This window comes from Neophocaena asiaeorientalis, unplaced genomic scaffold, assembly GCF_003031525.2.
Source record: "Neophocaena asiaeorientalis asiaeorientalis breed wild unplaced genomic scaffold, Neophocaena_asiaeorientalis_V1.1 scaffold327, whole genome shotgun sequence".
Lineage (NCBI taxonomy): Eukaryota > Metazoa > Chordata > Mammalia > Artiodactyla > Phocoenidae > Neophocaena > Neophocaena asiaeorientalis.
Window position 1 is genome coordinate 2,933,369 of NW_020174560.1, and position 24,792 is coordinate 2,958,160.

A 24,792-nucleotide genomic window follows, 5' to 3' on the forward strand; every position below is an offset into this window, starting at 1 on the left:
CCCTGATTCCACTGTTAGCCATTAGACATGTATTTCAGGTGATTTTAGAATAGGTATTCTGTCCCTGCTTCCAGCCATCAAGGGTTCTGAAACATTGAGGTCCAGACCCAGAATGGTCCAATCCAGCCAGTATGGAGTGAATCCTGGTGGTGAGTAAACACTCAGTACTCAGACAGAGGAACATTCTGAATCCTGAATGATTCAGGAATTCTCAGTGGGAATTCTGTCTCACTGAGCTCCTGGCTCTAGGAGAGGGACTGACCTAGGCAAGACCTCTTCCAGATTTGACCTGGACGAACTGGTTGTCAAGGCTGGGTGAGAATTTACAACTTCTAATAGATGGATTAGCTCTTGTTTAATGGAGACAATATCACTGGTCTAGGGGTAAGAAATTGGGGAGCTTCAAACTTCATGTATCTTTTCCTGGAATAAACTACCCTCATAAGGCAAAGAACTGCTTTTTGCATATGACACTGGATGGAGGACTAGCATTGAGTGTGGGCACAATGGTGTTGCTGCCAGGGACCCAAAGAGGATGGGCCATGGGTCAGGGTGCAGGAAGAGTGAGGAAACTCTCTCGACATCTTTCTCAGAGGGGACACCTCTGAGAAAGCGGAGTTGGATCCTTCAAGGCCATGGGACCCTTGTAGAAAAGACAGGTGAGATGAGTACAAAACGGAGTCTTCAGGGATGCTTTAAAAAGCTGAATTATTGGTGCCATGGAAATGGAAAATCATCATTAGTCACTAATGCAAGTTTGGAAATGGTGTGTGACCCCTGGTTAAGAGCCAGTTAGCAGTGAAGCAGCTTCTCAAATCCTATACTCACATTCCATCTGTGGATAAGAAGGTTTTAGGGCATAAACCTTCTGGGAAATCCCTATGGAGAAAGACCATCACCTAGAGTCACACTACATTCGTGTCTGCCCACTAAGTCCCTCACAGGGATTCTGTGGAAATCTAGGATGAGACCCACATATCCAGGCTCCAGGACTCTTCAGAAGCCACAGAGCATGGATTTCTCCCATGACTGTCAGACACTGTCAGCCCACGCGGTGGACCCAGCAGCTGGACATCCTAGAAGCACTGCAGCCTGTGCCATGCCCCACGCCATGCAGCTTCTCATCAGCAAGCTTCTGAGGGAAGGGCCTGGGGGCTGCCCAGCAGGAACTTTTCCAAATCCACCTGGAAGACGTGCCCCCACTCTTAGACCCACTGTTTTAGTGTCTTCCTGTAGTATACGCACTAAGATTGTTCCACAGTAAAAGACAGGTAGACCAACACCCGGGGTCAGTAAAGGCTGGGGAGCCTCCCATTAATCAAGGTGCAATGGCCTTTTAAGACCACCTGGGAACTGGAGAGAAAACAGATGGAAGACCCATGAGAGAATCGAGGAAAAATAAATGAGTCATTCCCTGACCACAGGTGACTTTGAAATTAGCCCCTCACACACACACATAAACACACACACACGTAAACACACACACACACACACACCACTCACCACCCTTCTGTACTTTACTAAGGAGTCTAAAGTTACTGTCCTGAACTTTTCACTGGAACAGAAGTGTCCCATGACAGTTTAAGTGGCATCTCTGAATGGGAGGACACTTCTGTAACTGACATCCTGAGTATTTTTGTGGGCACAGTGACAGTGAGGAAGAAAAAGCTGCAAGAGGAGTGGGGGTGAGAGAGCAAAACCCAAGACTTTAAGCCCTGGAGACTCGGCATCGGAAAGAAGAAACTTTCGAAGCTCCTTTAAGAGCAGTGTGTTTTAGGGAATTCCCTGGTGGTCCAGTGGTTAGGACTCGGTGCTCTCACTGCCAAAGGCCCAGGTTCAACCCCTGGTTGGGGAAGTAAAATCCCACAAGCCAAGAGGCGCGGCCAAAAAGAAAAAAAAGAAAGAACAATGTGTTTTGTTTTATTTTATTATTTTATTATGTATATATATTTCTAACATCTTTATTGGAGTATAACTGCTTTACAATGGTGTGTTAGTTTCTGCTTTATAACAAAGTGAATCAGTTATACATATACATATATCCCCATATCCCCTCCCTCTTGCATCTCCCTCCCTCTCAACCCTCCCTATCCCACCTCTCTAGATGGTCACAAAGCACCGAGCTGATCTCCCTGTGCGATGCAGCTGCTTCCCACTAGCTATCTATTTTACATTTGGTAGTGGATATAGGTCCATGCTACTCTCTCACTTCGTCCCAGGTTAACCTTCCCCCTCCCTGTATCAAGTTCATTCTCTACGTCTGCATCTTTATTCCTGTCCAATCCCTAGGTTCACCAGAACCTTTTTTTTTTTTTTTAGATTGCATATATAGAACAATGTGTTTTAAACAGAAACAGACTCATAGATACAGAGAACAAAACAGGTTGTTGCTAGAGGGGAGGGGGTTGTGGGGATGAATGAAAGAGGTGAGGGAGACTGATGGTGACTAGACTTAACGTGGTGATCATCTTGTAATGTATAGAAATATTGAATCACCATATCGTGCACCTGGAGCTAACGATTATACTTCAATAAAGAAATTAAAATTAGAAAAAGCTTTATTGAGGTTTAATTGACACAGTAAGCTGCATATATTTAAGTTGTACAATTTAAGGTTTGACATACGCAAATACCCATGAAACTATCACTTTAATCAAGATAGTGAACACAACCATCTTCCCCCAAGTTTCCTCATGCCTCATTATAATCCCTCCCTGCAGCCTCTCCTGCCCACCCCCCTTCCAGGGCAATACCTAAACTGCTTTCTGTCACTATAGATAGTTTGCATTTTCTAGAGTTTTACATAAATGCAATCATACACTATGTACTCTTTCACGTCTGGCTTTTTTCAGTCAGCATAATTATTTTGAGATTTATCTATGTTTTCACGTGCATCAATAGTTCCTTCCTTATACTGCTGAGCAGTTTTCCACTGTACGGCTACAGCAAAATTAGTTTATCTATTCACCCTGTTTATGGACACTTGGGTTGTTTCCAGTTTTTGCAAATAAACCTGCTATAAGAAATGTTTAAAAAGAAAGAAAGAACAGTGTAGTTTCTTCTGACAAGTTGGTCAAGGGCTTATTCAAAGTTTGCAAGTCCTACCATCTCTCTCTGACACCAGCTGGCATCCTGCAGTACAGTTCTGCTGATAACCCCTGGCGTCAGAGTCAGGCTCCACAGGCCAAAGGACACAGTCCCGGCAAGACTGCTCTCACTTCAGACCCCAGCCACACTTCAGGGGGTCCCCAGGCCACCCACACTTCTGACCAACTGGCTACACACACATCCAGAAGGCTTAGTCTGGTCTGCTATAACAAAAATGCCATAAACTGGGTGTCTTAAACAAAAACACTTATTTCTCACAGCTCTGAAGGCTGAAGTCCAAGAAGCAGGCGCTGGCGGGTTCGGTGTCTGGTAAGGAACTGCTTCCTTGTTGAGAGACAGCTGTCTTCTTGCTGTGTCCTGACATGACAGAAGGGGTGAGGGAGCTCTCTGGGGTCTCACGTATAAGGGCACTAACCCCTTTCATGAGGGCGCCACCCTCTAATCACCTCCAATACCACCACACTGGGGGTGAGGTTTCAACATATGAATTGGGCGGCAGCACCAACCTCCGGTCTATAGCACGTGACATCCCTCAGCTTCAGTGTAAGTGTTACTCGAATTCACAGAGCTCAGGAAATCGCTATACTTATGATTACAGTTTCATTGTAAAGGATACAGATCGGGCTTCCCTGGTGGCGCAGTGGTTGAGAGTCCGCCTGCCGATGCAGGGGACACGGGTTCGTGCCCCGGTCCGGGAAGATGCCACATGCCGCGGAGCGGCTGGGCCCGTGAGCCATGGCCGCTGAGCCTGCGCGTCCGGAGCCTGTGCTCCGCAACGGGAGAGGCCACAACAGTGAGAGGCCCGCGTACCGCAAAAAAAAAAAAAAAAAAAAAAAAGATACAGATCAAGACTGCCCAAATGAAGAGACATACGGAGTGAGGTTCAGAAGGGACACCAACCCAGAGCTCCTGTCCCTCTCCCTGTGGAATCGGGGTGTTCAGTGGAGCTGAAACCATGCACCGCAGATTGGGACTTGAACCCACATGCCGGGACTCAAACCCGGGCAAAACCCACCGTCTTCCAACTGAGATCACACACCTGGTTTCAGGACTTAATGAAGCTCAGGTTCTTGATGTCTCATGGCAGAAAGAATTCAGTGAGAGACAAAGTGATAGGTAAGAAGTGGATTTATTTAGAAACACACTACACAGACAGAGTGTGGGCCATCTCAGAAGCTGAGAGCAGCCCCAGGGTATGGGGTTCTCAGTTTTTATAGGGGTGGGTGATTTCATAGGCTAATGAGTGGGAGGAGTATTCCGGCTATTTTAGGAAGGGGTGGGGATTTCCAGGAATTGGGCCACCGCCCACTTTTTGATCCTTATGGTGGGCCTTGGAACTGTCATGGCGCCTGTGGCTGTGTCATTTAGCTTGCTGATGTGTTACAAAGAGCGTATACTGGGCTTCCCTGGTGGCGCAGTGGTTAAGAATCCGCCTGCCAATGCAGGGGACATGGGTTCGAGCCCTGGTCCAGGAAGATCCCACATGCCACGCAGCAACTAAGCCCGTGCGCCACAACTACTGAGCCTGAGCTCTAGAGCCCACGAGCCACAGCTACTGAGCCCACGTGCCACAACTATTGAAGCCCGTGCACCTAGAGCCCATGCTACACAACAAGAGAAGCCACCATAATGAGAAGCCCACGCACCGCAACGAAGAGTAGCCCCTGCTCGCCGCAACTAGAGAAAGCCTGCGCGCAGCAACAAAGACCCAACGCAGCCAAAAATAACAATAAATAAGATAAATACATTTAAAAAGAAGAAGAGTGTATACTAAGCCACAACGTCTAGTGGAAGTCGACTTGTCCTCCAGCTTGGACTCATTTGCTTCTAATCAGTTTATGTCATGTCCTCGGGCTATGTCATTCTTTCAAAGGTTGTGCCCTGCCCCCTTCCCTCCTGTTTCAGATCTTCGGGGTGCCCAGCCTTGATCAGGCACGACTGATTGAATCACTGACCACATATTTCAACTCGATTTCCAGCCCCTCCCCCCTCCTGGGGGTGAGGCTGGCTCAGGGAGACCAACCCTCTAACCTCACGCCTGGTCTCTCTGCCGACCAGCCCCGATCCTGGGTCATCTCACTTCTTAGCATAAATTCAGGTGTGATCCAAGGGGCTCATGAATAGTAAGGACGCTCCTATTACTGGGGAAATTCCAAGGATTTATTATCTCCCCAGCAGGAACAAGAGACAACAGCCAGTCAAATTATTATTCAACAACCTCAAATCCACACCAACCACAACTCCTACCTCTCTTCAAACAAGGATAAGATCCGTGAACAGGGCCCACTGCTGGCTGGTTTTTGTTTCATTTTTTAAACTTTTTATTATAGAAATTTTCAAACAGAGGTAACAATAGAAGGCATAATACAATGAACCCTCCCACTTCCATCACTGTTTCCCTGATTACCCCATTGTGGTTTATTTACCTTTTCACTCATACCCCTCCCCTTCCTCCCCACCCCCATCCTGATGCAAAGCCCAGAAGGACATCTTATCTGGCTGAGATTTCTGCATCGAAAGCTTCCTGAGTGGCTGCCACACCCATGACAGACTCAAATGGGCTATAGTTCTGCTGAAATCTCAGCCCCCAGGCATCTGGGTGGGGGGCAGCCAGAGGCCCTTGGACACCTCATTTGCTGACTCCAGCATGACAGATAAGTAACACTTTCTACACACACTGCAATGTGTGAAACAATACCACACACAGCTTTATTGCATTCAAAGCTGCTAAGGCATGTCAGCGGGCCTTGGCTCTGGTATTTCTCGTGGGTTTCAGAAGATCTGTGTCTACAGCCCTTATTATCTCTGAAAGAATCAACTCTTAAAAATATAAACTCAAGAATATAAGCTTAAATACTCCTAATTATTTAAAATCAATACAGTGGAGCAGAATAAGGTAAGAAATAATGTATCAGTATTATGTATAGATCACAGACCCATTTCAGAGTAATTATAACAGGAGAACCAATCAATCAGCCCTTGAATAATAACAAACACTTGACCCTGACCTTTCGTTTATCACACCAGAGTGACTGAGACAGCCCCTGATACCTAGGTTGGGAGAGCGTTTTTTATGTCTGTGTATCTGGGAAGTTCTGACCCTTCCCCCAGGGTACCAGGGGCATCTAAGGAGGCACCTCCTCCATAATGGGATGTCAAGAGCGGTGAGTGGAGTCATCTGACTTACTTTGCAAAACGGGAAGTCAGATGAACACAAAATTTCCCCCAACTCTAGGACGCTAGTGTCGGGCACCGGCCCCGCAAGTCAAGGGAGGGGACGTAAAGTCTCACCACTGGAAACAGAATGGTTCGGAATGCCCCTCAGTTCACGCAAAGAACCCACACAGGGCTCACCTTGGGTTACCTGCTTGCCTCTCATCAACACAGGGGCTCATGCTTCCCTCTCCTGAGCTGGATGATCGATCATCAGATAACAGCCCTCTTGGCTGCCCTCATTTCTGCAGAAGAGCCCAAGCAGGACCCATGGTTTAATCTTCGGCATTCTCCTCTAAACCCAGCTGTTTCCCGAGGATAAACTGGCTTCTAACAAGGCGTCTGTTTCAGGAGATCAATGAAGATGCTCTGGACCATCTCCAAAAGCAGAGAAGAATCAACAAAGAACTTTTCTTCCCAGGAGCAAAGAAAGCAAACTTTTAAAAACCACATTTCAGCTATTGCAGGGGGATCTTCCCTACAAAGATGATTTCTCTCCCAAGGAAGTGGAAGTTCTTGTTGGGAGGTGACACAGATGAACACATCTGTCAGAAATATCAAGTGCTCTGGGCCTGACTAGAGTGCCCTGGGGGCCCAGCACAAGGCTCCAGAAGCACTAACTTGTCAAACATTCATATGGAAGGGGCTGGGGTCCCTGTCTCCAGTGGTATTATTATCCTTTTCATACCACAAGGAGCCTGACCTCAGCTCTCCTCTTGGCAAAGCCCAGAGCAGGACACATTTCACCACAAGAGGTTACATTTCTCTCACTTTGGGGATCAGAACTTACATCCTGACAATATCAGGATATAAGGAGCTTGGGAAATTCCAGGAATCCGTTCGCTCCCGCCCTGAGTGGACTGGGGTTATTTTCACTGCAGGAAAAATAGCTCCTTGGGCTTAAGCCTGGCAGCTTCTTTCGTCCCTGGTCCTTAAGTCTTCCTGACCCTTTGCCTGGCCAATTCCTACATCTGGAATTGGCTCAAACGAGGAGGAAAGTAGAAAGGGCTAGGGCTGGTGACAGGCCTCTAACTCACACAAGGACCAGTGCCGGGTTGAACAGGAATGTTGCTGTTTCCCATGGATCTGCTAGAAGGCCCTTCGGGCCACAGGTAGTCAGCCCAGCAGGTGACCTAGTATGGTCCCTGAGGTAGCCACACCTGGCCTGTCTGCCTGACAGCGGGCTTAGCTGAACGTTCAACTGTGCTGGCCACGGTGGTATCTCCACCAGCCAGTGCAGGATCTCACAATCCTGGGGAACAGAGGCTATCACTGAGGAGGGTGATCAGTAAGAAGGCAAGAGGCTCCAGTCAGAAGAAAACCTCCAACTGTGAACGCAGTCAGGGTCCCTCTTGCCTGGTGAAGAGCCTTGCCCCAAAGCCTGGGCTAGGGGAAGAAGGCTCCGTAGTTGCAACCAAGGCATCTCTGCTGAGATGCCTTGCATAATACATGAGAGTGGGAGGGGTTTCTAGCCACATGGGACCTGGGTCACCTTGACCCTGAATCACAAATCCAAAACAGGCTGATTCAGATTATGGTTTGAAATCTTAGACTGAAAAGGGTCCTGTTGGACTAAACATTTTAAAACCATGGATGGGGTGTTGAGGTCCAAGACAGAAAGGGAAACAGTGGAGGAAAAGGACATACTTCTTTGGGAAACTCTGGTCTGGGTGGAGACCTGTTGTACACAGCTTCCCTCAAGCACAGAAAATAACCAGAGGTCTAAGCATTCACCCCAACTCCCACATGTAGGTAATGGAGGGTGAGTAATAATGAAATTCAATGACTCTGGATTTTTTAAAAAAATCTATAGAGTTAAGTAGCTCTGTAGAGAATCATCAAAACTCCAAGATTTGAAGGCTACCCCAGACAGCAGAGAGGCAGACACCAGAGGCCTAAGGAAGAACCCACAGTGGCTATAGATTATGTCCAAGAGCAGAGGGGCACTAAGGATTTCACTCCGCAAAGCCGCACCCGGCCACCGGGCAGCCTGGAGATCTACCAGAACAAGGGGAGGGGGTCATCCTGCCTGATGGGCAGCAGAAGGCAGAAAGGCTTCCTCACCCATAACGCAATCACCCCATCCCTTTCCCTGGCCAAACCCATCCTCTTAGCCCATCTCCCTATCCTCCCACCCTCACCAGCTCCCCGCCCATCCTTTCAGCCCTTGGGGACTCTCAGGAACCTCCCTGAGAGCTCCACCTACATACAGCATTTTCACTAGAGTCCCGGGCACTGCACAGGCAGTCAGCCCAAGCGTCCACAGTCCGCCTACTTGGAGGAGCAGATGGAGAGCGTGGCGCCTGTGGTGAACAGCCAGAAGGCCGGGTACAGAGCTTCAGCAAAGTCCACCTTGTACTTATACAACAAGTGGACCCTGTCAGCCACGGCGAAGAAGATGACAAAGCCGTGGTCGCAGTTGAGAAGCACGCCCACTCGCGAGGCCTTCGTGCAGGGCAGGGTTTTCTGCACGTCGTTGTGCCAGGCAGAAATCTTGGTATTGAACCACTCCACGCACCAGGAGGCACTGTTGCGGCCAAGCCGGCTCTCGGGGCCCTGCCGGTCCATGCTGCCGTAGCAGACGCCCACCCCACAGAAGTTGTTCTTCTGCAGCTCCACCTCCCAGTAGTGGATCCCCTTCTTGTAGCAGTGCAGGCCCAACACCTGAGAGCAGTATGTGAACCTCTGGGGATGTGGTCGGTAGTTTTGGGATGTCTCAGCCACAGAAGCTACGGTGTAGTTCTCGGACAGAGTCACCTTGTTGTGGGCAGTGTTGTAGTCCAGGACGACTTTAACAGTATCTAAGGGAGCACCAAGGAGTCAGTTACAAGGAGCCCAAAGTGCTCTCACTTTCAATCCTTTTCCTAACCGGTCATATTTATTCATTTGTTTCATCCGTCCATCCATTCTGTCTAGCCAGGCGGACATTTGTCCATCTCTCTATCCATCAATCCAGCCATCTGTGCGTCTATTAGTCACCCATCTCTCTGTCTATTCCTCTATTTAAGACCATTTATTGAGCCCCTGGCTTATGCCAGATTCTATGCAGGATGTACAACCATGAACCAGACATGGTGCCTGGCCTCGTGGAGTTCACACTCCCACAAGCAAGGCAAGCCCGTCAGTAAACAACACTACGGGCCCTGCACTCTGCTAAAGGGCAGGCACACTGCTGGAGGGACACAGCCACGGGGCAACGGCTAAAGGGTGGGGAGAGCACAGGGGAACACTTCACAGGTGGGCTAGAATTGGAGCTGGCGACAGGAAGGGGAGGAGAATTAAACAGAGGAGAGCAGAGGAGGGAGAAAGGCTATGCTCGGCAGAGGGGACGGTGAAGGCAAACGTGGAGTCACGAGGACGGTGGACAGGTGCTGGGACCAGGGAAGGCTGGGCAGCTGGGAGCACAGAGGCCACAGCAGGAGGAGAGGGACACATGGAGCCACAAGTAGAGAGCTAAGCGGTCTAGACTCGAATCGGTTGCAACAGGGAACCAATCAAGGTCTGTAAGCACACCCATGACCTGAATATACTTCTTGGTTGGGACACGAGCGTGGCCTCCCCGCCCTTCCTGCCACACTTCCGGCCAGTTCTGGCAAGTCCGAAGACTGAGCAGAGATGAGTGCTGTCCCCACCCTCCACCTCCTCCCCAGGACACACCCATCTCTGCCCCTCTGCTCACAGGGAACCCTGGACCAGTGGGAGACAGCAGGCAGAGAAGGACAATCCCTAGCTTGGGAATTCAGGACTGGGGTTACCTGCCACTCCCTGGCTCGGGGGCTCAGGGAAGGATACTTTGCTCTGGTTTTCCCCCAGGGCAAAATGAATGGCCTGGGAAAATGTCCTCTAAGATCCTAAGTCCCTAGAACTCACTTCCTCTGCTTACATGGCTGTATCACAGAGCGCAGGGGGCCCCACAAATGGGGGGCGGTGGGGGGAGGTTCTCGGGCCGGCATCCACTGCTCCCCACCAAGCCTGCTGTGGCTGTGGGGAAAGGAGGGCCAGAGCGCACTTTGCAGAGAGAGGTTATGGCCACTGCGTGGAAGTGAGCACAAGTGGAGGATGCTCTGTGGGTGAAGCTACGGGCGGGTGGCCCCTAGGCTGGCCTGGAGGAAGGAACTCCCACCACTTCCGGGCTGGAAGCCAGAAGGGAGCAAGTAAGGATGTGACAGAGTAGAGCACAGTGGGTCCTCTAGGGGAGAGGCTGACCAAGCTAGACAGAGGCAAGGGTAAAGCAAGCCAGCAGCTACTCACACTCCAGGAGCTCAGGCCTGGACTTGGCTAGGAAGGTCTCCAGCACCTTGGTCTTGAGAGACACTGGGGTCGACGGTCTGGTGGGGACTTTGGCCTCAGCTGGATGAAGAAGAGAGAGATGTTTTCAGAACAAACTCAGAGTGGGCAGCCCACTGCCCATGGCCCACCAGAACTCACCCTCCTGGCCAGTTTGTTTGAGATCCACTAAATGTTCTGGGGCTCCAAAGGTGGGAAGCTTGCTGGCTGAGGCAATGTTTGGGGCTGAGGGAGGAGACGCATGAGTTGGAGACATGACAGGGTGACCTGATGGCCTATACTCCCTGCCACGCTGATTCTCAAGAGCTGCTTCCACAGACACACACCTGGACAGCCACGGCGACACAAATGAGTCCAGACAGGGCAACACTCATCCTATTGGTCTTATGCATTTACACTTGCCGCCTCCAAGCCCAGGCCTGGCTGCCAGCACGGGACACAGTCACGGAGCCCAGACCCCCAAACCCCATGGCTCAGCTTTCCCTGCTGGCATTCAGTTCTACACTCAGGCACTCAAGAAACAAAAAGATGCAGAAATGCATAACTTACGAGGTTTCTTGGGTTTCTTTTCTTCTTCTGAAAAAGAAAATTTTCAGAATTAACATATTTTAAACACAATGACACTTTCAAAACCCCATAATAGCAACCAGTGCACTAATGTGACCCATACAAATAAAGCTAGGATGTTTTAAACTTGAAATATATAAGGGGTCAACAGGCAAATCAATCTACGGTGATAGAAACCTGAATCATGGTTTTGGTAGGGAGGGGGCTCACTAATAAGCAGCATGAACGAATTTCCTGGAATAATGGAAATCTTTATCCTGATTTGGGTAATGGTCACACAGATGTGTACATTTGTCAAAATTAATCTAACTGTACTTTTAAGATCTGGGCATTTTACTGTAGTATGAAATTATATCTCCACAGAAGAAAACATGCAAAAACAAACACAAAAAAAGACCCACATAGGGAGCCAGCCAAAAAAACGTGCTTGCCAAGTACCACGATGGTCTTTAGAAAGTACCACGAGTGTGTGCCTGTGGGAACTGAGTTTAGTTAAAACACCCGTCCGCAAAGCGTGGTCCCCAAACCAGTAGCATCAGCATCACCTGGGAAGCTGTAGGGATGCAAATTCTCAGACCCACCCAGACCAGCTGAAACTGAGAGTCTGGGGGTGGGGCTCAGAAGTCTGTCTCTCACAAGGCCCTGGGATTGCGATGAGGGCTCAAGTTTGAGCAGGCTAGAAGATTTCAGGTTCCCTTTCTGCCACCTTCCCCACCACTGAAACGATAAAGGGGGTTTTGGATCTCATCCCTGCCTGCCTGCAGGATCCTGTCCCTTCCAGACCAGCCCTGCTCTCTCCCCACCAGACCCTCCCTGGTCCCACATGCCCCACTGGCTCCCCATTCCTCCCGCTTCAGAGCCGTATTTCTCGGGAGTCGTTCTCACTCTTCCCATCTCCCCCCTGCTCCTCTCCTGCCCACTGCCACTGGACCAGCATCTTGGCAGGACCCCGGGCTATGACCTTGGCCTCAGGCAAAGGGCCCCCTCCCCAGTCATCACGATTCTTAAGAGCCTCATCCACAGTGATGAGCCTACCCCTTCCTTGCCTGTTTCCCCGCCTCAGCCCCCCACAGCTCACTCACGTGAAGAGCGGGGCTTATGAAGTGGGGCAGCGGGAAGGAGGCTTTCAGGAGCTGTGCCTTGAGAAGGCCGCAGGTTTACAGTACCTCCCTCTTCACACAAGGTGCCCTTCCACGTTTTCAGGCTCCGCTGATGGCTCCCTCCTCACCTGTCCCAGGCATCCCAGTCCCCGACCCCATTCCACTCAGGAACTGGTACCACACATTTGTCTGCCAAAGACAACCACTAAACACCAACACCAAGCAAACAACAACAAAAACCAGCCCGGAGTTCTCTCATCCCAACCACCCAATGCGGGGCAGCCCTCCTCCGTCCTCACTGACTTTTTGGCCAACAGTTCGGTGACATATGCCCGTCCTTTAGAGAGCTTTCACCATCAGTGTCCCATGTGAACCTCACACAATAATCCCATGAGGTGGACATCATTATGGTCCAAATTTGACAGATGAGGAAACTGAGGACCATTCTTCACCCCAGCCCCATCTCAACAGGGTGATTTCGCCCCCAAGGGGGAGCAGAAATTGATTCTTAGGAGGTGAAGGGGAGAGAAGGATGGAAAAAACTTGTTCTTTTTATGTATAAAAGCACAGTATATAAACAGATATATCATATGTGCGGTATTAAAATTTCATGGATGGGGGTGATTAGGAAAAAAATTTCTAAAAGGGCCTGAGAGGTAAGAGCAAAGGAGGGCAACAGGGAAAAAAGGTTGAAGAGCTCTGTGATGGCAGAAACACATCCCAACCTGAGGCTGAACGGCACTGGGCTACGGTGAGGCTCAGCCTCTGCTCAGGGGGTCACCCCAAATGCCAGAACTCGGGCATCGTAAGTATTTCTCAAGACAAGCCAGCTTCGGTCATCTTGCTGTTCCAGGCAGTCAGAACATCCAGTGCTGATGGCCGGTCCTCCCGCGTGCGCCAGCAGGGCTCCTGCAACAGTCCTGCCACCTCCCCTCAGTGGGGTCAGACAGCACTCGCCTCCAGGTGCGCCCGGGCCCCGCGGAGCCTGGGATGGGCTGTGCCCCACGGACAGGAGCCGTGACGCCTGCCAGTGCCTCAGCCCGAGCACCGCCTGCCACAGTCGCTGCGGCCCCAGGGACAGAGGTGGGGTTACTTTACTTACTTGGGGCCTTCTTCACAGGCCGTACGGGTTTCGGCATGTGCAGCAGGTCATGTCCTCCAGGGCCCCCTGTGCAAAAGAAGAAGAGGGTAGTCTATGCGGCTCTTCCAAACCAAGCCTAGGAGCCAGCCCCGCAGTCAGCAGGCGGGGAGAGGGCTTACAAAGTTGATTTCCGCTGACCTTCCCCATCCGATCATTTACAAGCACTAGAAACAAGATAACTGAAAGACAAATTCGGTGTGTTCCCTCTTTTCTCTGCCTTAAAATGCAGCCAGGGTGCAGTCTTTCCTCCACCAGCACCCAGCTCCATGACCTCTGAACCGTCTGTGAGCTTTGGTTTCTTCCAACGTATGACGGGGATGACTCTCCTCGCTCGTGGTGGTGAGATCAAGATGTCTGGCATGTCGTGGTAGCTCCTTTCCCTCTGGTTCCTCTCACCCCTCCGTCCCCAGACCAGTGATCACTGACATAGCAGGAAAACAAATATGCAGGGCTAATCCATCAATGGCTTTCCCCTCTGTGCCGGGTGCTGGGGAGAGTGTTGGATGAAAACAGACCCAGCCCCTGCCCTCACTGATCACAGTCTGGTGGGGGGGACACACGGGAATGGCAAGGAAGAGTAAAATGACAGATGCGCTAAAGGGCCCCAAAGGATGATAAGGACCCGGCGACCTGGTCTGAGGAGCAGGAGTGGGTGGCAACAGGGGAGGTTTGCTGAGAAATGGAATGTTTCAACTGACCTCTGAAGGGTGACAGGAGTCACCTGGTGAAGATGTTGGAGTCTGAGCCCTCTAGGCAGTGGGGGAGCATGTACAAAGGCCCTGTGGCAGGAAGCTTAACATTTTTTTTTTTTTTAAGCTTAACATATTTGAAGAATTGTAGAGTGTAGAGGGATGTATGGGAGGAGGGGGTAACTTCAGGGCTAAAGAGACAGACGGGGCCTGACCAGGCAGGGGTTGACAGCCAGGGTCAAGAGTCTGGTCTGCAATCTAAAAGCAATGGGAAGTCTCTGAACAGGAGGCCGGGGAGAAGGTGTCAAGAAATCAGATTTGCGTCCTGAAAAGCTCTCTCCAGCTGCAACAGGAGTGGATGCAGAGGGACTCATTAGGAAGCTGCCACGGGTGATTGCAATGGTGACTGGTGGCTGGCAGTGAAATCAGCTGACTGAAGCACGAGATATTTAAGAAGCAAAATCTGACAATGGGTTGGATATAAGTGGAAGGGCAGGGGGTATCAAGGAGGAATTCCATGTTTCTCTGACCCCCAAACTAGCCACTTCCCTACCAAATAACACTGACAACCCAGAATCCATTCAACCCACCTGAGCCAACCTCAGACTCACAAAAAAAAAGCCTATCTAGAAAGACCCTTCATAATATCCAGCCCCCAAAAATATTTTAGGAAGGACAGCTACAATCTCAGGATGAGGCAGAAACTCCCCACTACCTCCTAGATGGAGGGCAAATGTTTTATAACCCCCGAAACTCAAGCCCCAATGCTCCAGTTCAAGATTTCTCTCCCACCCCAAAACACTGAGGGGACACATCCCATTTCAGAGGTCCCAGTGGAAAGCATAGGAGGTTGCTAATAGTTACCTGGCATGATGAGCTCCTCGGGCTTCTTGTCCTGGAACTGTTTGAGGTACTGCTTCAGCTCATTTTTGAGCTCAGAGGTGCCCTGACAGACACCCTTTATCAGCTCGTGATTCAGCTCCACCTTGGGGACATAGACTGGCTTCGTTGTGATTCCTTGCAGTTTTGCTGCTTTCTGCAACAAGCCAGGGGGTTAGTTCAGGCAGCTCTGGTGAAGCCAGGGCCTGGGCTCAGGCCTCACGAACCCCAGAAGGAGCTTCCCTGTGCCCATGGGCACCAAGTCTAGTCAGCCTCTCAAATTAGAGCCAGAGGTCATTGGGGGTTAAAGTGCCACTTCAAGACACAGCGATCTGGAGCTGGAAGGGCCCTCAGAGGTCCCTCACCTTACAAACGGGAAAACTGAAGTCAAAAATGACAAGTGTCTTGCCAGGGCCTCTGCCAATTCGTGGCAGGGACAAAGCTGGGACCCAGAGCTCCTGACCCCCACGGACAATGCTGTTTCCACCCCTCCAGCTGTGGCTGAAGAAGTACAGGAGACTCATCACCATCTCCATCCCGCAAGGACCAGCTCTGAACACATGTCCTGAAAATAGACAGGAATGCCTGGAAGGCTGCGGGATTCAGCCACAGGAGGTTCCAGACCTGGAGACCAGATCATGTCATACAGTATCCAGAGGGCCAGATGTGGACTCGGAATCCTCCTGTAAGTGCTCAAGGCGGCTAGGCCAACAAACAGGAATGAGCACGTGAGATGAAACTTAATGCCATCCAGCCTAGGTGTGGCCAGAAGACCCTGAACAGAGAAGAGAAGGTTGCCAGGCACTCCTGTCCCTCCTCAGGACCTGAACATGGAATCTGGGCCTTGGACGTGTCAAAGCAGCACGTCACCCAATCAACGGGCCACCCCAGAACATCTGCCGCGTGCCAGACACTCCGCCGTGCACTGGACATGCTAGGAGGATGAAGGGCCCCGCCCGAAAAGAGCTGACAGCGTTTTGCTTTTTTTCTTTTTTTTTTGGCCACGCTGTGCGGCATGTGGGATCTTAGCTCCCTGACCAGGGATTGAACCCACACCCCCTGCGTTGGGAGCACGGAGTCTTAACCACTGGACCACCAGGGAGGTCCCCTGACAGCCTTTTAAACAGACATGAAAACAAGCACATCTAAAACAACGTTGTTGAGGGCAAGAGCAGAGGCAGGTAACATGCCCCGGATCGCCAGCAATGGCAGAATAACGGGATCTGAGGACAAAGGACAGGGTTTACTAGGCAGAGGCCAGCCACGGCATTCCCTCCCAATGCCCGGTGCATCTGAGGAGTGCTCTGCTGTGGTTAGAGCACAGGGCACAGGCAGGGGGTGGCTGGCAAAGGCAGGCTGGTCACCAAGGTCCTGTGGGAATGTGAAATCAGAAAGGGCGGGGAGCGGTGCCTGTGCTTTAGAGAGACACTTCCAGGGGCTGTGCAGAGGCAGGATGGAGGGAAGCGGTGGAGGCCTATGCAGTAGACAGCATGCTAAGATGGCCCCCAAGACTCCTGCCTGCCCCGGGTACACATCCTACACATCCTCTCCTCCTGAGTATAAGCGTGACACTGAGTATGAAAGGATATTACTCCATGGTTAGGTTACAGTACATGGGAAAACTGAAGGAATACTGAGATGTAATTAAGATCCCGAATCTGTTGGTTTTGAGTTAATCAAAAAGATGATTCTCCCAGGTGGGCCTCACTTAATCAGGGAAGAGTCCTTAAAAAAGGAACTGGGCTTTCAGGGAGGGAGAAATTCTCTGCCGGTTTTGAAGAAGCCGGCTGCCAACTCGAAAGAGGGCCACACAGCGAGGAATCACAGCAGCCTCTGGGAACTGCAGGTGGCCCCTGCTGACAGCCAGCAAGGACGTGGGGACCCCAGTCCTGTACCACAAGGGACTGAATTCTGCCAACAAGAACGTGAGCTTGGAAGACAACCTTGAGCTCCAAAGGGAATGTAGCCTGGTGGGACCTCAGCCATGCCCTGAGCCACAGAAAGTGTGAGATAGATGTTCTTCTAAGCCACTCAGTTTGTAGTAAGTTGTCATGAAATGTAGAAAACTAACACAGCATGTGTCTCAGGGATGCTTCCCGTGACCTCATACAGCCTCAGCTCCTCGAGGGCCCCAACGCACCCACAGTCAACATCATGACACTAGGCAGAAAGATTATTCAATGCCCTCATCTTGACCCACCTCCAGAAACTCATACTCGTCCCCCTTAGTCAGGGCAAGTTCAATCTCTTCCTTCAGGGTCTGGATCTCACTCTTCTTCTTGAGGAGGATCTGATAAATGTTGTCGAACTTGCTGTTGACCCTCTTCTCCTCTTCCTTTATCTTTCGTGTGGAGCTGGCCTCTGAGGCATCAATGAGAGCCTTCATTTCCATGTATTCTTGTCTAAGCTGGTCCATCTTCCTGTGTGCAACCTCCTGAGAAGCCAAAACAAGAGGGCATCCATCAGACTGGCAAAAAAGCTAAGCCTGAGACACGGAGCGCCAGGAGCTCTTACCTGTACTTCCTGGGAATACAAAGGGATGCAACCACTTTGGAGAGCAAGATCTGGTGTATTTGAAGGTGCTCATACCCTTTGACCCAGCAACTCAATCTAGGAATATACTCTAGAAAAAATCTGGGGACTTCCCTGGTGGCGCAGTGGATAAGACCCCGTGCTCCCAATGCAAGGGGCCTGCGTGCAATCCCTGGTCAGGGAACTAGATCCCACATGCATGCTGGAACTAAGAGTTCTCATGCCACCACTAAGAAGCCCGCGAACCGCAAGTAAGGAGCCCACGTACCGCAACTAAGGAGCTGGTGAGCCACAACTAAGGAGTCCTGGAGCCGCAACTAAGGAGCCTACCTGCAGCCACTAAGACCCCACGCAACCAAGTAAATAAATAAAGAAAAAAATCTCAGAACCTGCCCAAGAGACACACAAGAATGCTCTAAGCAGCACTGTTTGAATTAGCAAAACCCTGGAAACAACCTGAATGTCTATCAATAGAAGACGGAAAATTATTCACAGGATGGAATATTAAACAGTAATAAGGGAAAAACAACTTGTAGAAGAAGACATACAGTATGATGCTCCTTACATAAAGGTTAGAAACAAACAGAATGGTAGTATCTATTGTCAAAGGAATACATACATACATATTACAAGTATAAAGAAACACATGGGAATGGATAAATTCAGGATAGTGTTTACTTCTGGAAGAGAGGAAGGGGGATATAAAAAGGGAGAAGCAAAGCAGGGGCTTCACCTTCCATGGCGATATTTTATTTCTTAAGCTGGAAAGCAGTTCATGAGTAATTTTTTAAAGGGTATGAAGCTGCTCTAGAAAATTTCCTCTAAAACTGCGCTATCTAATACCATAGCTACTTGCTACATGTAGCTACAGAGCATTTGAACTATGGCTAGTCCAAGTTAAGATGTGCTGTAAGTGTAAAATAAAAGGAATTTGAAATATCTCATTAATACTTTATACTGATTAAAATAATATTTTGGATATACTGAGTTAAATATAATATATTATTAAAATTAATTTCATGTGTTATTCAAATTAGAGTCATATACAGTATAAGGCTCACTTTATATTTCTAGAGGACAGCACTGCTCTAGAAGCTGCAGTTTCGCTTTACATGTTGGGAAACCTCAATAGCTCAGAATCAAACGTGACAGAAACACACATAAGAGGGACAGGAAGATTGGAACTCAATTATTTCTTTTTCTTTCTTTTTTGGCCACACTGCGCGGCATATGGCATCTTAGTTCCCCGACCGGGGATTGAACCCGTGCCCCCTGCAGTGGAAGCACGGAGTCTTAACCACTGGACCACCAGGGAAGTCCCAGGAATTCAATTATCTCTTTAACCCTGCCACCTCCAATGTGACTACCAATGTCCCTGAGTATTCATCCTCCTTCTGCTCCCGTCTATAAGAGAACACCCCTGGAGTTTAGACCAGCACGTGGCTGCCCAGCCACAGACTACATTTCCCAGCATCCCCTGCAGCTGGGCTTGGTCATGTGACTAAGCTGCTCACAACAGGCGCAAAAGTGATAATGGCAACACTCTCCTTCCCCCTTCTCACAGGCTACAGCAAAGATGTAATGGTGACCCAGCTGCAACCACAGAGATGAGGAAGGGCAATAAAAAGGAAAGATCCTAAACTCTGAAGGATCACATGGAGCAGAGCCATCCCAGTAGCCTGGGTTGCTCAGGTCCCACTAGCCTGGGTTCCTCACCTGAACTTTCGTAGGGAGCAAAATAAACGGCTATCTTATTTAAACCTCTGATTTTGAGGGGTATCTCTGTTACAGCAGTTTAGCCTGCCCCCCCACCGATACAGGTATTTTCATGTGCATCCTTTCATTTAAGCCTCATAACTCACCTCTGGAAAGAAGCTGTGATTGCTTCAAAACTAAGGCTCAGAGATCTGCCAACACAGGCTAGTATTCTAACCCAGATTTCATCTAATTAAGCCACAGCTGTGGCAATAAAACTGAATGCTGTAGCCCCAGACCAGGATGCTTAAAAATCAAATCTTCTTTCAATATAAAAGCATTGTAACCTTACAAAAACTGTAAAAAAACTAGAGGGAAAGAAATATCCCTAATTCTACCACTCCAACACTTGCACTACTATTCCTTTATGATATTTCCTTCCAGTCTTTTTTCCTATACTTCCTGTAATGGGTTGAATGGCAGCCCCCCAAAAGATATGTCCACGTTTCAGAACTTACTTAGAAAATGAGTCTTTGCAGATGTAATTAGGGTAGGAATCTTGAGATGAGATCATCCTGGATTACCCAGGTGAGCTCTAATCCAATAGCAAGTGTCCTTATTAGAGACAAAAGAGGAGAAGACGGAGGAGGCCATGTGAAGATAGGGGCAGAGATTGGAGTGATGCAGCCACAAGCCAAGGAATGCCTGAGCCACAAGAGGCTGGAAGAGGCAAGGAAGGATTCTTCGCCAGAACCTTCGGAAAGAGTGTGGCCCTGTCGACACTTTGAATTTGGACTTCTGGCCTCCAGAACTGTGGGAGACCACATTTCTGTTGTTGTAAGCCAAGTCTGCAGTAACTTGTTACAGTTGCTCTAGAAACAAATACACTTTTTAAAAATAAATAGATGCAACTTTTACTTCCTGTTTTTCTCCCCCTTAAATCATAACCACTTTTTATATTACTATATTTTAACCCTAATTTTTAATGGCTGGGCTTGTAGGTAGGCTTTGAGTCTGTGAAGGATCTCTCTGGGCACATAGCTTTTTGCATGTGCTGCAAGGCTGAAGTTGAATTCTGACACTGTGAGTGAACCTGACACAAGCCTTGTCCTCCCCAGAGGTGAAGGGAGGCTCCAGGGCCACGCTGGTGGCGGGGAGCCCTGTCTCTCACCCGCACGTCCTGCTGCCTGGCTCTCACGTCCTCCAGTGCTCTCGACGCCCCGTTGATCTGACTGTACGTGACAGTCAGTTTATGCCTCAACTTGTTCTGCGGAGAAAACAAACCGAGTGAGAAAATACCCCATCCAGCCCCCCACCAGCACCCAACACCAGCGACTGCCCTCAAGTCTATCCCACAGGTGTTTCCACCACCCCAAGTCTCACCTGCTTGTAGCTTTTTTTTTATTAAGTTTGTTTTCTTTGATGTGGACCATTTTTAAAGTCTTTATTGAATTTGTTACAATATTGCTTCTGTTTTATGTTTTGGTTTTTTGGCCACGAGGCATGTGGGATCTTAGCTCCCTGACCAGGGATCAAACCCGCACCCTCTGTACTGAAAGGTGAAGTCTTAACCACTGGACAGCCCGGAAAGTCCCTGCTTGTAGCTTTTTGAAGCATTCTCATATTTACTGCCTCCCTTCATCCTTTCAGGGGAAGTGGACAGTAAAGAAGTTACAAGGATAGGATTTGGAGCCAGACAGACAAGACTCAATACCCAGCTCTTCAGCTGCCTCTCACTTGTTTCTTTGGCCATGAAATAGATATCAACGCAACTGTTCCCACCTCGCGGGGCTAGTAGGAGAATTAACTGAAGCAGTGTTAAGTCCTCAGCATAGTCAGGACAAATGGCCTTAGTAAACTTCAGCTTGGATTCTTATGAGCTTCTTCACTAGCACCCATTTTATAGATGATGAAACTGAGGCAAAGAGGACAGCAAGGTGGTCAAGCTCACACAGACAGAACGAGCTGGGGCAGCTGCTTCAGAAAGTGGCAGGCGGGGTTGTACAAACCAAGCCTCCCACTGCAAACAACCAGAAAAGCAGACAAAATATTGGGGGAAGAGGATCTATTAAAAACCAATGGGGGAGGGACTTCCCAGGTGGTGCAGTGGTTAAGAATCCGCCTGCCAATGCAGGGGACATGGGTTCGAGCCCTGGTCTGGGAAGATCCCACATGCCACGGAGCAACTAGGCCCGTGCGCCACAACTACTGAGCCTACGCTCCAGAGCCTACGAGCCACAACTACTGAGCCCCTGCGCCTAGAGGCTGTGCTCTGATTTCGAAGTTCTGAGGATCCCTTCACAGACTGGGGACTTGGGTCCTCCACGTGGGAGGCACCGGAGTCCTGAGTCCACCCCACACCAGTGACCGGGCCAAGCTGGGCTGGCTCTGCCACCAGTACTGACCAGTAGCAGGGCTGGAAAAGGAGACAGGTTAAAGGACTGAGCAAGCCAGGACAACGAGGGGAAGGGGAGAGATGGCAGGAAAGCCTCGTTAAAAGGATTAAAAAGCCCAGTGTGTATGGCATACAAATAACCTGGGCGCAGACTCCAGCTCCAGGTCCTGGAGGCTGAGAGGGAGCTGGGGCTCCAGACCAGGCGGAAATGGGTCCCTCTGCCCCTACTTGCCTTCAGCCTCCTGGATAAGAACTTCTAGAAGGGTCTTTCGATAGGAGCCAGGCTGCCCCAGTCCTCGGAGCCATGCATTCTGAGGCAAAGAAGAGCTGGGCAGCCTAACACCCTCCACGCAGCAAACTCTCCTCAGGGAATTTCTGAGTAACAGAAATGATAGTGGCACTTCTACGGAGCATTAGCGGACTGTAAAACGCCATTTATGGAACACCTCATTTAATCTTCCCAATAACCTTCCGAGATAGGCACTATAATTGTGCCCCTTTTTTGAGTTCCTAGCTAGGAAGCAGAGCCAGAATTCAAACCCAGATCTCAACATCCAGCTCTGGTCAGAGCCTGTGTCAACCAGCTTGACCCTGGGGCCTGCCTATGAGGCACTTCCCACACAATTCATCCCTTCGGAGCCTCCTGGTCACCCTTGGAGGTGGGGAGGGAATGCTATTAATCCCATTTTATGGATGAAGATAAGGTTCAGAGAACTCAGTGTCTTGCCCTGAACCACAGCGGATGCGGGGCAGAGCAGGGCTCCAGCCTCCGCAGGCCAGGCAGGTTCCTTCCTGCAACAGGTAGAGACCCAGGTAGTCTGGGCCTGAGATGCTGGTACCTCCAAAGTCAACTGTCAGGCACTGCCTGAGGTCTGACTTCTGGGACTCAGGGAGGAAGTACACAGAAACCCTGCTCAGACTGGAGAAGCAGGCCAGGCCAGGGAGGAGCTGTGCCCGGACGGGAGCAAAGCCTTCACCCTGGCCCTGGCGCCACTGCAAACCTCCCACAGGCCTCATGTCTCCTTTGATGATACGAGGACAGCCCTTGTTCTCCCTGACAGCACTGCCAGAGTGAAAGGAAATCAGGCTTCACTCTGGAGCTCAGACTGATACAATGAAAGGTAGCTAGACTACACCTTTTCAGCCTCTGCCTGGAGTCCACAGGGGGAAATTATGATCCCCAAACCACTGAAATCATCACAGACCCAGAAGGCCCCTTAGGAATGAATTCACCCAGTCCCACCTCCTCACTTTACTGATGAGGGCCAGTCCTGTGCTTTAAAGTGGCACAGGAAGTATATAGGGCGCTATGGTGCAGGAGTTTGGCTGTGCATCCTATCCAGGGATTCCTGGGACTCTTCCCACCCTCCCACCCATAACCGTCCTCCCTGGTCGCTGGAAGTCTCTGGCTCACCAAAGGCTTTTTCTCACATGACCTCAGGAATGTCCTATGCTCTGAACTCTGTGGACTTGGCTTTGAGGCTGGTCCATAGGGAGAAACAGCAAATGTGGAGTCAGACCAGCTGGGGGCCCAATGCCCACTTGGCCACTTGGGTTAGCTCAGGTTAAATTAACTTCTCTGAACCTCCATTTCCTCAGCTGTAAATAACTAATTATACCCACCTCCCGGGTGCTACCCGGATTTATTGAGAGAACAGAGGTAACCTCTAGCGCTCATATCTGATGTTCAAAACCCTGAACTAAACATGTCAGACAAGTGCTAGGCTTAAGGCAAGCAATGTCCCTCCGTATAATGGGTGAGAGGGGTGGGGGCAGAGAAGGTGGACCAGGAATGATCCAGAAGGGCTGTATGTTCTCCCAGCCCCTTTCTACCTGGACCCTGGGGATGCCCCTGCCCTGATCTCAGGCCCAGCGAGGCCCATCCCCCGCACCCAGGTGATCCAAGTAGGCCAAGATGCCCACAGTGGTGCCCTCTGCACAACCCAGCAGGCCCAGGCTGCCCCTCTGGGCCCTCATCCGCCAACCCCTACCTCCAGGTCAGTGCTGGCCTGACTCAGGGACGCAGGCGAGCAGGTCTTGTGCTCCACCACGCAGATGTGGCAGATACACTCGCCGTGCTCAGGGCAGAAGTAGTCCCGCAGCCGGTTGTGCTGGGGGCACTTGCGGCGCATCAGGTCACGGATGGGCGGCTGCAGCGGGTGGTCCCGGAAGGCGGGGCTGTCGAGATGCGGCCGCAGGTGCTCCTGGCAGAAGGAGGCCGTGCACACCAGGCACGTCTTGACGGCGGTCGCCTGCAGGCAGTGGTCGCAAGACACCTGGCCGGCCGGGTTGGAGGAGGCGGCGGCCCGGGTGGGCGGCGTCCAGTCGTCGGGGAGCTCGGGATGGACCTGCTCGGCCTGCAGGAACTGCTCCACCACCGCACACAACACCGTGTTCTTGTGCAGCTGTGGCCGCGTCTGGAAGCCGGTGCGGCACTGCGGGCATAGGTACGGCGGGCCCTGGACGGCCCACGTCTGGTCCAGGCACGACCCGCAGAAGTTGTGGCCGCAGGGCGTGGTGACCGGCCCCTTGAAGGGCTCCAGACAGATGGAGCACGACAGCTCCTCGGCCAGGGGGCACAGCTCCGCCATGGCGCTCCTGGGGGAACCCGACGGGACGCGCTGGAACCGCGGCAGCGACTGCTGCACTACCGCCCGGAGGCCGCCAAGGAAACGAAACTGATCTGTGGGAGGGGCGGTCCCCGGGCCTTTCGGGAAGTCACGTGGGGCAGGCCGAGCGGGGCCCCCGGGGTTGCTGACGTGGGAGTTGCGACGTTCGTACCCCGGTGGTTTCCGGGAGTTGGGTGCGGGGCGCTGGGCTCGGGGTTTCAGACGAGCCTCTCGACCACCAGGGGGTTCTTGCGGCCACTCTGCGGATGAGGAAACTGACGCCTCGCGTGGTGAACCCCGGATCCCGGGAGTGAGGGGACTACTGCACAGAAGCCCCTGCAGCAGGTATCTTCTTTCGGAGAACTCATCCGGACAGGAGTTGTCCGCACCGCCCCCGCGAGCGAGGCTGTCTTATCAGGACAGGGTCTTAAAAAAATAACTGCAGGAACAGTAAACGACTGACTGCCTTTTTTTTTTTTTTTTTTTTAAATCCTTCCTCTCTCTTCCCTGGTCCTGGGCGCTGGCGTATCGGCTTACAACCTCTGCAGCCTGGAGCCCATGGTCACACACCCACACG

General features: G+C 50.8%; 1 protein-coding gene across 1 annotated transcript; it reads right to left on the bottom strand.

Moving 5' to 3' along the window:
- Nucleotides 1-5,405: 5,405 nt before the first annotated feature.
- Nucleotides 5,406-24,274, bottom strand: TRIM25 (tripartite motif containing 25). The gene is made up of 9 exons (XM_024757557.1): nucleotides 23,598-24,274; nucleotides 20,383-20,478; nucleotides 17,185-17,418; nucleotides 14,970-15,141; nucleotides 13,378-13,443; nucleotides 11,158-11,184; nucleotides 10,750-10,833; nucleotides 10,573-10,671; nucleotides 5,406-9,122 (listed from the first exon to the last, which is right to left on the bottom strand). The coding sequence occupies exons 1-9, from the start codon at nucleotides 24,195-24,197 to the stop codon at nucleotides 8,593-8,595; spliced, it is 1,908 nt and encodes a 635-aa protein (XP_024613325.1). The 5' UTR covers nucleotides 24,198-24,274; the 3' UTR covers nucleotides 5,406-8,592.
- Nucleotides 24,275-24,792: the final 518 nt, after the last annotated feature.